Raw genomic sequence first — 14337 nt, forward strand, 5'->3', positions numbered from 1 at the left:
GTTAATTCAGGGGGCCTACTATGAGCTCTTAGAGCAATCCTATTTAAGCCTGCAAGTTGGATTGCCTGTCAAATTCGTAGTATGACCTCACAAAAACAATTCACTGTCCATGCAGTTTACGTTCCCCATTCGAAATCCGCTCATCTTTTCTTTCACAGCAAAATCGTATCATGACGTACCATTTGCCATGCAAATGGCGGTCTCATCTGTAAAAATAAGCAATTCAAAAGAAGTTACTCCGTGACTATTTTTTTTTATATTTTGTTATATTTTTAAGAAATGTCGTTTAAGTTTTATTATATTTTCAGTTTCGTAATTATTTGTTATCTTTATAGTGCTATATAGCCAATTGTCAATAAATAAATAAATACTATTAACAGTTGAGCATTTTTTTGAAAATTTTAGTTAAGAATTCCCAATCTTTAAAGTATTTTTGATAAATTATTGGCATGAATGTTATTGCAATTTTTAAACGGATTTTTAATCATTTCAATAATTTTATTTACCGAAAATCGTAAAATAACTTTTAAATAGTGCCAAATTTGACTTTAATGCAATCAATGAAAATGTACGAATACAAGGTGCGTTCCAATTATGTAATCAAATTACAAACTCACATTATCAATTTCAATGATAATGACTAGACATGACATGTAATTTTGTCGTACGACAAATTGTAAAGTATGAAAGTTGCCGATATTATAAAACAACGTAGTAAATATAATCAATAACAAAATTAATAAAAAAATATAATTATTCTCATTTTGTACACAATCGGTTAATAGTACTTGAACGCTCCCACGATAGTACACCTGTCTATTTCTTTAATATGATTTAGTATGTAGTTCTATCTCGCTCTTGTTAGATGTTATCTAGCCAGCCAGAGATAATAATTAACGTTTAAAAAGTAAAACTCATCATCCAGGTCTGCCATTCCCGTTCAACTTTGTGTAGGTCATTCAGTTTTTCCACGTCAAGTGAATTGCAAGGAACTTGGCTGGCTGCTAATTGAAGACACCCGTCAATTCGGGTTAGCAAATAGGAGCGCAGTTGTCACAGTAATGATTTGGCAGAATAGTTTTCAAACAATTTAAATGACATTTCGTCTCTATTTCTAGCTTAGAGGATGGAAAAAAATAAAGATTTCTAGTTATATACTCGATGTTTAAAAGTGACGTGCTTTGTGAACGCATTTCAACGTTCACTAGAGGGCGCTAGGTATAACAGTGGAAACTGAGCTACCTTCTTATCTCATTAGTGATTTCGCTGCCGATGTTAGTACTCATAGTAACTGACAATTCATTTGTCTGGTGATGTTTAAAAAAGGTACCGTTGTTGAATTTCACGAGTTATTTTTAAAGGGTCCGTTTCACTTTAGAAACATCCTTTTTTGGGAATTTTTTTCCTAGAATTCACATGTGATAGCGATTCTAATCTAACATTTCAGACTTCATTACACATCACGTGTGGTCTTTGCTGTACATTAAAATAAAGACGGTATCTGGCAAAGTAGTGGTTTATTTGCACGTCAGACAAACTTCTAATACAAAATATGAATGTAATTCAACCTTAATTAGACAACTTGCTCTGTTTCGTCCCTTGTGCTTGAAACCGCGTCTGTTGTTGATGTCGTACCCCTATAAAGTTTCAAGTTCGATTCCGTATAATCTAAAATCTTTCTACTCGAATGCCTAATATATAACATTTGTTTGTGATATATTTTTAACGCGCCTTTAATTGTTATATACGTAAGACCACCTAGGATTGTTCTGTGGAGATTATTCTGTACGGAACGGAAGAAAATTTTGCCTATTATGGTAGATATGGTTGGGAGTAAGAGGGCAGAGCAGAAGATCCGCGTGGGAGATAGATGATGGCTGTTTTGGTTCTGCTGATGACTGGATTGACCTGTCACTACGGCGCCTCTGTCGCCTTCCACGCTGGAATTGAGATAAATTGCATTTAACTAAAAAATAATAATTTAGACTTAAAACTAACGTAAAGGACTTATCGATTGACTCCTATAAGGAGAAATGTGACCTTAAATACACGTTTTGATATATTCCGACTACACGCGGAAAATCTGTTTAATTAAATGATAACTTATTCATAAAAAAACCGACCTCAAAAGTTCGTGGAATTACATCTATTTGCCAAGTTTTATTCAAATCGGTTACCGAAAAGTGAAAGAATTCATCCCCTAGTTTGCCACCCTTAGAGGTGGAATATTCTCTTCAAATTTAATTTGTATAAAATAAAAAATACTGAGGTACCCACCCTTTTCCAACAAAAAAAGATGGAATATTGTTTGAAGTCGGTTAAAAATACGAATTTGCTTTTTAATTTGATAATGAAAATAGACGATACCGGGAGTGACCTATACAAAACTTCGTTCAGTAAAACGAGTCACAAATTTCCATTTTTTACCACTTTTAACTACGGAAAAAACAGTTTCGTTCGATTGTTATTGCAGATATTTCAATGAAATGTTCTCTCCTATGTCCCGTAACTTACACGTCAGGGGGCGTGAGCTTATTTTACAGTAAGAGATTATATTTTATTTCTAAATAATTAAATATCGTGCAATGAATTTCTCCGCGTCAACCTCCCACCCACGCATTTTTAGACCATTATTTGTTGAGTGCAGCGTACAAGCTCCTCAATTCTCCAAAATTTTTTTTATTGAAAATATAAGTGCTGATTTGACCTCTATCTCGCCTGGTGGGAAGTGACGATGACTTCAACGATTTAACAGGATGCTCAAGGTCGCAAAAAGTTTTTGGAAACGTATGCAGACCTACATAGAGCACATACTTAATTGTTAAGAGTCTCTACTAACTCAGTTCAAATTTTATTTTTCCTGTAATGAATCGGTTCTAGGTAAGTTCGGGTCAAGCGGCAGGGTCACTGGCTTTATTTCAGAATGTGTTTTTTACAAACGAAATTAAAGCCATTTGAAAAATGTATATCGTATAAGTAGTACACGTGTTCTATTTAGGTAAGTTGATATAAAAAAAAACATTGTTACATGTAAAGTAGCCATTTAATACAACGGTTTTTTTTTTGGAAAATTTCGAGTTAAGTTTACGATTTTTTCTTTTTAGGAATCGACTTTTCACACCGTATAGTAATCAGTGTATATTCTAAATTTTATCATATATTTTTTCCAAAGTGATTCATTCAACACTTTCATTGTTTAACTGCCTCCGTGGCCGAACGGTTATCATGTCGAACTGCCACGCTGAGGTCCCGGGCTCGGAGAAATATTCGTATGGCCTACTTTTATTTCTCTCGTGAGTTTGAGTGTAATTTGTAGTTGTCTATAAGTGTGTCCATGGCACCCGCGACACAGGGTTTCCCTAGTGCGGGGCTATGTTGAGTGTGTGCGTTATTATATATATATATATATATATATATATATATAGCAATGTCCAGTTTAGTCATAGTTTAGTTATATATTATAATATCACTCACTTGCCAAATGGCAGTATGTACGCCAAAACGGGAATCTTCGCACAGTATTTCCTAAGGAAAAGCAGGACGGAATCTTCCCAGTTGTACATCTTGGCGCTGATGAGGGTTACCGGAATGGTAGGCAGCAGGACCAGAAGCACCAGTGGATCTGCTGACTCCATCATTTCCAGACCTTCTCTGTGACCGACTACCTGAAAAAATAAGTGATATCGAAATAAATATGCGAGACAATCAACCATAACTTTCCGGTATTGACAGTCGCTAGCATTCTAACTATATTATATTACCTAGCCTCGGTACCAGACGGTACAAGGACGATTATTTTTTTATAATACCAAGCGACGGGATGAATAAGCCCTGCGCCTGGTGATAAGCGACACGCCTATCCATAACAGTTGCAGTGCCACTCAGAGCTATTAATCGCAAAGATTTTGAGACATAAGTTGACAAGTCCCTTGTGCCTGTAATTTCACCAGCACCCTTACCCTTCGAAATCAAATTGCTCACATTACTGCTTGGCGGCTGAAATGGGTAAAGTGGCAGTACTTTCCTGGACGAACCCTTTCACAATGAGTTATACTACTATCTAGGTTCAAACTACGTTAACTTTCTATGGAACGAAATTGAACAATCGTACAAATAAGAAATATGAAAGAACAATTATAGCGGAACCAAAGATGGAACTAATAGGGTGCCTTATCATTAGACACGACTAGTGGCGCGACTGTTGCGCGTTGTCAACTTATGTCTCAGCGTAACAGACGTAGTAGCAGCATCCCACAGATATTTGCGATTCAAAGCTACGAGTGGCACTGCAACAGCTATGAACAGACGTGTCGCTTACCGCCAGGCGCACGAACTTATCGTCCCGCCACAGGGTATCGAAACGAATACTGTTTTGTATAGTAAATAATCAAACTTGACTGCCTCCGTGGCCGAACGGTTACCATGCCGGACTGCCACGCAGAGGTCCCAGGTTCGATTCCCGGGCCGGGAGAAATATTTATATGGCCTACATTTATCTCTCGTGAGTTTGGGTGTAATTTGGGGTTGTCTATGTGTGTGTCCATAGCACCCGCGACACAGGGTTTCCCTAGTGCGGGGCTATGTTGAGTGTGTGCGTTATTAAAAAAAAACTCCGTGAAATGTTTAAAATTCAATTTTAAGGTATGTAAGGGAATTGGCTCAAGCCAGTAAGAAAAACCCGCCCGCTAAAATGCGGCTAAATGGCAAAATAATTTTTTGAGATATCATAAAAAACCATTAACTAGTTTTAGAATATTGAAATTGTTTAATAATATTTCAGCTATGCATTGTTAGGGTAAGTTCTGATTAACTGTTTTTAAAAGAGAATTGTGTGCTATACCTTATGCAACCTTACAACGGATATTTGACCATTTCTCACTTAGCGTATAAGTTATTAGTGAATAAGTCTGGGTACTCCCTAACAATGTAGCCTACGTTAAAGCGTTCAGGGTCCACAAGTAAAACACACAAAGATATAAATTGTTTGGAGGAAATTTTATCACTTATCCTCAGTTTTCACTTGTCACTAATAGAAATGGAATCGCGTAAGTTTCAAATCTGTCCGAAACCGCAAATGATGAATACACTCAACGATAGAAATTAGAATCAATATTGGAAAGAGAAGCACCTAGTTAACTTAAAAAGTGGTTACACACGACGACTTTTAGCAGCGATGCAAACGTTCGTGCAACGTTATTGTTGAAAATGTATTTGAATTTTAGACGTAGTTATTTTGTTTATTTTGAAATTATTTACGAAGTTTTACATAAAAAACGTCGGCAGTCGGTTTTAACAGAACATTCTAAAGGAAAATTGATCATCATTGACGAAAATAAAATTGGGTTGGGTGGAAGTTGTTATGTAGAAGTAAGATTTCATTTCTATGATAGCAATCATGCAGGCACATTGTTTCTGTTATAAATAATAATAATAATAATAATTATTATTATTATTGCGACGCGGCGCGATAACATTAATTACATTGTACGTGAACGTTTCCATACAAAGCTATACAAAAACTTGTGTAAAAAGGATAATAATCATATAGGCTAATAAAATATAACTTATAGAAAAACCCCAGCTAAAATAACGTGCGCGCGGTTTTTGTTCCATCATGCCGTTGGTTTTTTTTATTTTTTTTTTATTCTGTTGCCTCCGACGTGAGAAGAAGGAGTCTTTGTATCTACGTTTACATTATGTGCCTAATTTTCTCATTCATACTAAATAGTTCTCGCTTTTATGCCTATCGTACTATTATTCCTCCAATTTTGCCTACCTAACTAATATTCTTATTCTATTTTGTTTATCTCTTCTTTCTTTCTCTCTTCTTTATATATATATATATGTTTTAGAATCGTAATACACAGGGCGCAATACAAGTTTCCGGAACTGGCCACTTACATAAACAATATTTAAAAAGTAATTACAACTTTTGAAAATGGAACTCTTTGGCTGTAGAATACAGTGTTTTTACACAATTGGCGTCATTTTAGAAATTGGTTGTCTACATCACCATGGATTTAACTCGTGAAAATTTTCGTAGTATGATTTTCTGTCTTTAAATGTAATTTAACAGCTCAGCAGAGGTTCCCTCGGCTTCAAACCGTTTTTGGCGATGAAGCACCATGGAAGACGACTATTTATCACTCGTTTGCAGAATTCAAACGCGGTCGTGTGACTCTCAGTGACGAATTTCGTGATGGTCGCCCGTCCACTGCTGTGAACAATAAAAACGTCGATGCTGTGCGCCGTATGATCAAAACAGATAGGCATGTGACATACCATGACATTCGTGCCCCTGTAGGCATAGGCATGAGTCAAATACAATCAAAACTACACAAACATTTGAGTGTGAAAAAACTCTGCTCTCGGTGGATCCCACACAATTTGACTTAGGCTCAAAAAACGGATTGCGTAACTTGGTGCAATGCCATGCTTACCAGATTCAACGAAGGGGCGTCAAATTTAGTGTGGGATATAGTAACAAGTGACGAAACATGGATTTATAGTTACGATCCCAAAACAAAGCAACAATCGAGCGTACGGGTCTTTCGAGATTTGAAACCAACCAAAAAAAAAAGTGACACGCGTGCAAAGTGCCTCTAAGGGGATGATTGCTTCATTTTTTAATAAAACTGGACACGTGGCTACTGTTGTTTTGGAGAATCGTTGTACCGTGAATAGTGATTGATACACGACCATTTGTTTGCCGGAAGTTATTGACAAACTCCGTACAAATAACCGTAAACGCCGTATCATCTTGCACCACGATAATGCCACTTCTCACACGGCCAGACAAATGAATTTTTGAAGGTGAACAACATTGACCTTATGAGCCATCACGCGTACAATCCCGACCTGGAACCTTGTGACTTTTATTTATTTCCAAAAATCAAGAACCAGTTACGCAGTCTACGATTTTCATCACCTGAAGAGGCTGTCGAAGAGTATGAAAAATATGTTTCAGAGATGGTCACGGAGGAGTGGCATAAATGTTTTCAAAAGTGGTTCATTCGTATGAAAAAGTGCATTAACGCTAACAGAAAATATTTTGAGAACCTATAAATCCATTTCTGGCCATTTATATTATGTTTTTCTTATTCATTCCGGAAACTTATAGTGCGCCCGACGTAAGGGTTCATGGTAAGGCTCCTGTAGACATTTATCTACTAATTTGGAACACCCTATCCGACCACTGATAATAACTATTAATAAAAAAATTAAACAATAACGCTATGAGCTATAAATAATAAACCTATGATCATATTGTCATGATCGCACAGTCACGTAATATATTCCATTTACAATCGTCAAATATAAAGAGCATAAATCCCTTCGCCCCATGGCTTGACCCACGACATGGGTCAAGTCAAACTACCTGCCACACTCTTTGGCAAAAGTCGTCAATTTACAATGTGACGAACGCCTCTCTATTATGAAAGCAACCTAGAACATCAACTTCTAGAAAATTACAAACCGCTGATTGTTAAAACAGTATTAGCAACTATTAGCAAGGAATTCATTGTCTGTCATTGTTTGACATTAACACTGAGTGTACGAGTCCATACAATAGCTGTTTTCGAAAGTTGTCTTGGTCATATCACTGTGACAAACCACGTGAGTTTTGTTATACACTTTCACTTTGCTCCGGACACTTCTGTAATTCGAATCATTATTTATTCAATAAAAACAAATCATAAAGTTACAACCTAAAGATCAGGACTAGGCTTCGTCAGTAGGTACTTATAACACAGAAACCTGAGATGTACTAAAGATTTCCTCAAAAATTCCGAACCTGAAGAATTGTCATGTCATGAAGAATTTTCAAATACAAATTTACATTAACAAGTGTAATTAACAATATGAAGAAAAGAAACCGAATATGAAATCCTATTAATATTTGCAGATCTGCTTGCAAGTGTACCTAATTTTACTTAAGACTTTATAATTACTATATTCTGGCAAATAAACGTATTCTAATAATAATAATTAACGTACACACTCATAGTTCCGCACTAAGGAAAACCTGTATCGCTGGTGTGTGGTGTGTATCGCATATGGTGCCATGATCACACAAATGTCACCCAAATTGTCGAGAGAAATAAATGTAGACTATGCAAATATTTCTCATAGCACGGGAATCCAACCCGGGCCCTCTCCGTGGCAGACCAGCAGTGGCCCCGAGTTTAATAGAAATGGTTCATTACATATCGAGTTCTTAGGTTTTCATTCTGTTCCCTTTACAGGTCCCATGGTCACGGTTGACTGAGACGGTACAGTCATCAACCAGTTATATGTAATATTAATGCAAACCACCCTATTTTTTCACTATAATTACAAAAGTTATTAGTAAAATACCTTATTTTTAATTTTACAAAGAAACATTATTATAGTAGCGTAAATGGACCCGAAACGTTGATTTGTTTGAAAAAAAAACCGCGATTTAAATCTGGAAAAATATTTTCTTTTCCTATGGTTCATTACATTCAATTAAAAGGAATGGGCCTTACGTTTCTTCCAATGGGCAGCCGGAGAAAATGCGCTTCATACCATATTGCGCTTTTGCACAAATGAGTTGAGTTTCTGCACAAATTTAGTGATAGAACCTTTCATCGAGAGCATAGACTCTTTAAGAACTCTACTGCCACTAGTAAAGAACATCCGGGTAAGTAACGACCTCTTCGTGGCATACTAGCACGTCTAATGTCCCTTCGCTATCGGACGTGGACGTAACTAATCTGCTAAATATTTTAACGTTGTAGACCGTAACGAAAACACAAAAATTATGAAAATAGATGAAATAGCGCTTCGGGTGATGTTTATTACCACTAAATACTCACTATATATTCTTAAGGTATATATAGTATAGAGGAAGCACTGTTGTGGTACCAAAAAGAGTACTACTTTAGTTTGCAGTTATAACCTGTGTATAGCTTACAAAACACTTAAAGTGGCAATCACTACTTCAATAGCACTATTGTAACTCTTTATTATCACTCATTATCACTACTTTATAACCACTAAGTTACTTTAAGCTCTAAAATCGTTGGCCCAAATCAGGGTTATATCAGAGTTATATCACGCTATGTCACCAATAGTAAATGCCTTTATAGGACCTTAGGTTCTTAAAATTCTCTTAAACAACTCATGTAGCACTTATTCTTATCACCAAAATGTTAGTTGGGCGGTTACCGTTCGGCCCCGGAGGCAGGAGGCATAATACGTAAGAATTCCCTAGACGAACTCTTTCACAAGTAACTCTACTGCTACAATCTTTAGTTCATAGGTCAGCATATTATACTTGAAAGAATACAAATTATAAAGCACTACTACACATTACAACGAGTAAGAATCGGTAGTCTCAGCAAATAAACATTTCAAAATATCAGAGGTAGAAACAACATTCTGATAAAATAAAATGTGGCTTTTTCTATTTTTAAGTTAATGGTAATTTTTAATTTATTCGTAATTACTTACAAGACCAAAATAAGCTATAATGATCGTTATTATCAGCACCAGACATCGAAAGTCTAAAGTCCGCAAACACGTGATATGATAACCTATAATGTATGTATAAGAGTTAATACTTATCCATTTTCGAATAGGACCAGCACGACATAAACAAAAAATCGAGATTCAAAAGAAATTTCAAATTTTTATTCATTAAAATCATTAATTAGGTTTAATTATAATATAATAATAATCTGGGCAGTTGGCAACTCGTGTGCGAAAATCAGAGCGTCATGCTCAAACTAGAACACCTGACAATATTTATTCTGATTGGCCCATTGGAGTTCTTTTTCTAGTAGATCTCGACATCACTACGCTTGCGTATCTATTGCGTTTACTATCCTATATGACCCGTGTTATAGAACTATGCTAAGTGCCATTTAGCATAGCGATTATTAACGCCCTCCCTACCGCGTTTGTGATAACAATACTTTTTTTAAATTAAAATGTTAATTTGCAAGCGTGACATGCTCTTGACCCTTTACCAAGTTAGTGTTCCGTCATTGTTCACTACATTACAAGTTACAACAGCAAAATTAATAAAATGAATTAACAAAACGACACAAAAATGGAAACAATGAATATTTCCATTTTATATTATTTCTTTAAACTGCCTCTGTGGCCGAACGGTTACCACGCCGGACTGCCACGCAGAGGTCCCAGGTTCGATTCCCGGGCCGGGAGAAATGTTTGTATGGCTTACATTTATTTCTCTCGTGAGTTTGGATGTAATTTGTCGCTGTCTATGTGTGTGTCCATGGCACCCGCGACACAGGGTTTCCCTAGTGCGGGGCTATGTTGAGTGTGTGCGTTATTATTCCGAAACTCGACCGATCGCAAGCTCACTCCCACAAAAAAAGTACTTATGTTTGATTAAATTAATTTTCGGTAAATTAGTATTCATTTCGGAAGTTGAATATATTGCTCGGAAGTAGTTTTTTTTCTTAGAATTTTGATTGATTGCTAAATATAAATAATTTCGTCGGTACATTTTGTGTTTATTTTTAAGTAACTCATTTTAACCGCTGCAATTTTATTTGTTTTTTGGAACCTTTATTATTTCCCGTATAAAAATCTTTGAAGCCGTTGATACGTAAGCGGAGCAAGTATGCACGCAAAGTCAATCATGCTAACCAATTTATAAATATTTGTTTCCAAATTGGTTCAGCGAGTAAACTCGAATGAACTCGTGACCTTCTTGTAGTAGCACTTATCAGTGAAGAACGGTAAATATTACATAAAGGTAAATAGATGTAGAAGATACGCAGCGAGTGCTGCAACGAAAAGGTAACCTACTTCTAAATTCGAGAATAAATTTTTTTAGAGAGCTGCTGGGAATCGTTTTATGATACCAAGTGGCAGAAAGAACATGTCGTGCGCCTGATGGTAAGCGGCGCGCCTATCCATAAAGCGTGAAACACACAGAGAGCGGGTGCGGGATGGGCGCGTTCGGGTCGGGACCGGGTCGGTCTAATTCCGTGTATTTATATGGATGACAACACACCGAGCGCGAGCGCGTGCATCCGGCCCGTGCCCTTTCCCCTTCCACTTTGTTTGTGAAAACGATACTTTTATTTACTCATTATCATTCGTTACGCCCTTTTTTATAATACCAAGTGGCAGAACGAACATGTCACGCGCCTGATGGTAAGCGGCACGCCTATCCATAAAGCGTGAAACACACAGAGAGCGGGTGCGGGTCGGGCGCGGGTCAGATCGGGACCGCGGCGGGTGACACTCAGAGCTTTAGATCGCCAAGATCTTGAAGGACACTGTCACTGCGCCCGTCATCCTGAGATATAAGTTGAAAAGTCTCAAGCGCATGTAATTTCATCAGCACTCTTACCCTTGGAAACTGGAACTTAGTAATGCTAACATTACTGCTTGGCGGCAGAAATAAGTAAGGTGGCAATACTTCCCTGGACGAACTCACAAAGAGCTCTGCTGCTATTTAAACTTACTTACTTACTAGATATTCACCCAACATAACACGTAACATTTAAAAAAAGGATAAATTGAAAAAAGAGCACTGGATTAGCCACAGATTAGAAACGAAAGAAAGATGTTCTCGGAGCGCTGGTGACATCACCAGACAGGTGGTTATATGGTGGTGGTTACACGCGAGGGTTTATCTCATGAATGGTCCACATCTTTGGTCCAAATCGCCTAATCTAGCCTGTGAGGAACACCGAGGAAGGAGCCCTTTGCCAGACAGTGTACCGCTCATTGGTATACTAGCGGCAAAAGTGATATTTGTAGAAGATAAGCAGATGTCTCCATCAGGTACGCGGCGAAATAGAATAAATACTCAGCCGGACAAAATGTTCTTAGATGACTAAACTTTGTTCTATTTATATATCTATGTGAGTGTGTTTTATGACGTACGATAGGTAAGGTAGACATATACTTCGTTTCAATCCATTTTAAACAAAAAGTAAACAAACACTGACCCGACCATAGACGCCAACTACAAATCAATTAATTAATTGAATGAATCGATTTGTTCAATTGAGTCATACTAGCAGTTTTCCTTACATGAGATTAATGAAAATATACCTATAACCTATAAAAGCATATATTTAAATTTTCGAAATCTTAATTTTAAATCCTCCTTCAAATCCTTACACTTAGATACTTTTCGATTGCGATTGAAATTTTCGATTTAGTAGTCGATGACAAAAACTTTAATTGAATGAACCAAATGTTTTTTTTGTACAACACTATGCAACCATAGACAAGTCATAGAAGTATAGATGAAAAATAACCTCCCTTTGGAACTACCATTTTTGAAATACGATTTTATGATGCTATTCAAATGAATATTGTTAGAAAAAGTAATGAGATATCAAATCAAAATCTTCGAAATATATGTGAAAGTGTTCCTTATTAGATTTATTGAGTGATTGCTTTAGAATTTTAACCAAACAGGTTTGTTTACTTTTTGTTTAAAATGGATTAGAACAGACTATAGGTTTATTGCTTATGATGAGAATGTGTCTACGCCAATACACTCCTCTGCAGTTTGGCAGTTAGGATTTGTAGCCAAGTGTATTTTATGTAATAAACGATTTATCTATTCATTTTACGTTTCTTAGGCGAGCCGATTCAAATTAAGTTTTAAGGCTTCATCGCCACTGATACTGAGTATAAATAAACCGGTAACGAAAATCGTTATATAAATAAATATTCACCTATATCGAAATACCTAACAAAACACACATTCGACTACCGATTGTAGGTATTCTCCTTCCATTAGTTAACAGTTATATTTACACAGCCAATTTGCGCATACCGCAGGTATATGCGACTCTATGTACACATATACATGGTGGCTTTTTAATCATCATACACTTTTTAATATTATATCCCTAGTGATAAAATAAAATATTGAAATATGTCACCAAATTTGTCACAAATAATGATATTCTATGTTATTCACTTTTAAAATATATAAACATAACATATAATATATATAAACATATATTATATATACTGGTTAGTGTTATGTACAAATAAGACTTGACACAGGATGACCTTAAATAGGGTCAGGTCAAAAGTGACAAAACGAGCGTGTAAAAGACTGACATGTAATGAATGAGCAAAGGAAGCGGATGTGGTTTGCCAGGAGTGTAACGGATCGAGGACCATAGACGTTGGAGACAGACATAATGACATGTATAGACAAGATTTGCAAAAATTTTTTTTTTAATTGGTGAAACTGGGAAACAAGTTCGAGTGTTTTCTATGTAGTGTCGTGCTTGACTAGTAACAGGGCGTGTACGAGTGACTGATGTGAAAAGAGGAAATAGAAGGAGATCCATAGACTGCCTAGCGCAGTGCAAGACCAGCCAGATAATACGAATGTATGTAAATTAAGTAAAATAACATTGTATACCGTTTAAGGTTTGCTTCCCGTTACCGTACAAGGTTTGCTTCGTCTAAATGTTGGAATGACATTCCACCCTCCATTAAATTTAGGCAGTCATTGCACACTTACAAAAGAAAGTGCAAGCAATGGCTTTTTAACGTACAGAAATCACAATGTTACTGGACAAAATTGTTATCGTAATTGCATTAAAACGTTCGCACATCGTTTCTTTGTTTTGTTTTGTTTATGTTAATGAACGGCTTCGTGATCGAGTGGCTTGAACATCGGTTTTCATTGTGTCACCATATCTCTGAGGTCTCGGGTTCCATCCCCGGCCGGGTCAGTGAAGAAATTAACTTTTCTATATTATCTCTGGTCTGGGTGTATGTAGTGGTCGTTATTCCCGATTTCCATAACACAAGTGCTTTAGTTATTTTTTTTATAATATGTAAAGACGGGACGAACAAGTAAGCTACACGCCTGTCCATGGCAGTTGCAGTGTCACTCAGAACTTTATTCGCAAAACGCCCGTCACCCTGAGACATAAGTTGACAAGACCCACGTGACTGTAATTTCATCAGCACCCTTAACCCTTCAAAATCGGAACATAGTAATGTTGACATTACTGCTTGGCGGCAGAAATAGGTAAGGTAGGAGACTACCCTAGACGAACTCTTTCACAAGGAACTCTAAAGCTACTAATTTTAACTAGTTGCTTTGGGATCAGAGCAACGGTTGTGATCTTGTCTTATATTTACTTGTTATTTATTATTTAAGAAGTTGAAACCTGTTCCAGTGCCGTTTGTATCCGGTATTTAATGGTCTTTTACTTGTAATATACATATATACTCGTGTGCTCATCGAAATAATAAATTAATTTAAGGCATATCCTGCAGATTTAAAATGTGTAATTCTTGTGAAGTTTGTTAATTGTCAACAGCGGATGTCCATGAAGGTGG

At 36.5% G+C, this 14337-nt stretch overlaps 1 protein-coding gene across 1 annotated transcript in view; it reads right to left on the reverse strand.

The window, feature by feature from the left end:
• Positions 1-733: 733 nt before the first annotated feature.
• Positions 734-14337, reverse strand: part of LOC113232461 (E3 ubiquitin-protein ligase MARCH5) — a 31154-nt gene continuing 17550 nt past the window's right edge. Inside the window, exons 3-4 of the mRNA XM_026467201.1 lie at positions 3475-3665; positions 734-1940 (exon numbers count right to left, since the gene is read on the reverse strand). Coding sequence (XP_026322986.1) covers positions 1574-1940; positions 3475-3665 — 558 coding nt within the window. The 3' untranslated portion in view covers positions 734-1573. The remainder of the gene's footprint in view (positions 1941-3474; positions 3666-14337) is intronic.

Source organism: Hyposmocoma kahamanoa, unplaced genomic scaffold, assembly GCF_003589595.1.
Source record: "Hyposmocoma kahamanoa isolate Upper Pololo Valley unplaced genomic scaffold, ASM358959v1 76, whole genome shotgun sequence".
NCBI lineage: Eukaryota > Metazoa > Arthropoda > Insecta > Lepidoptera > Cosmopterigidae > Hyposmocoma > Hyposmocoma kahamanoa.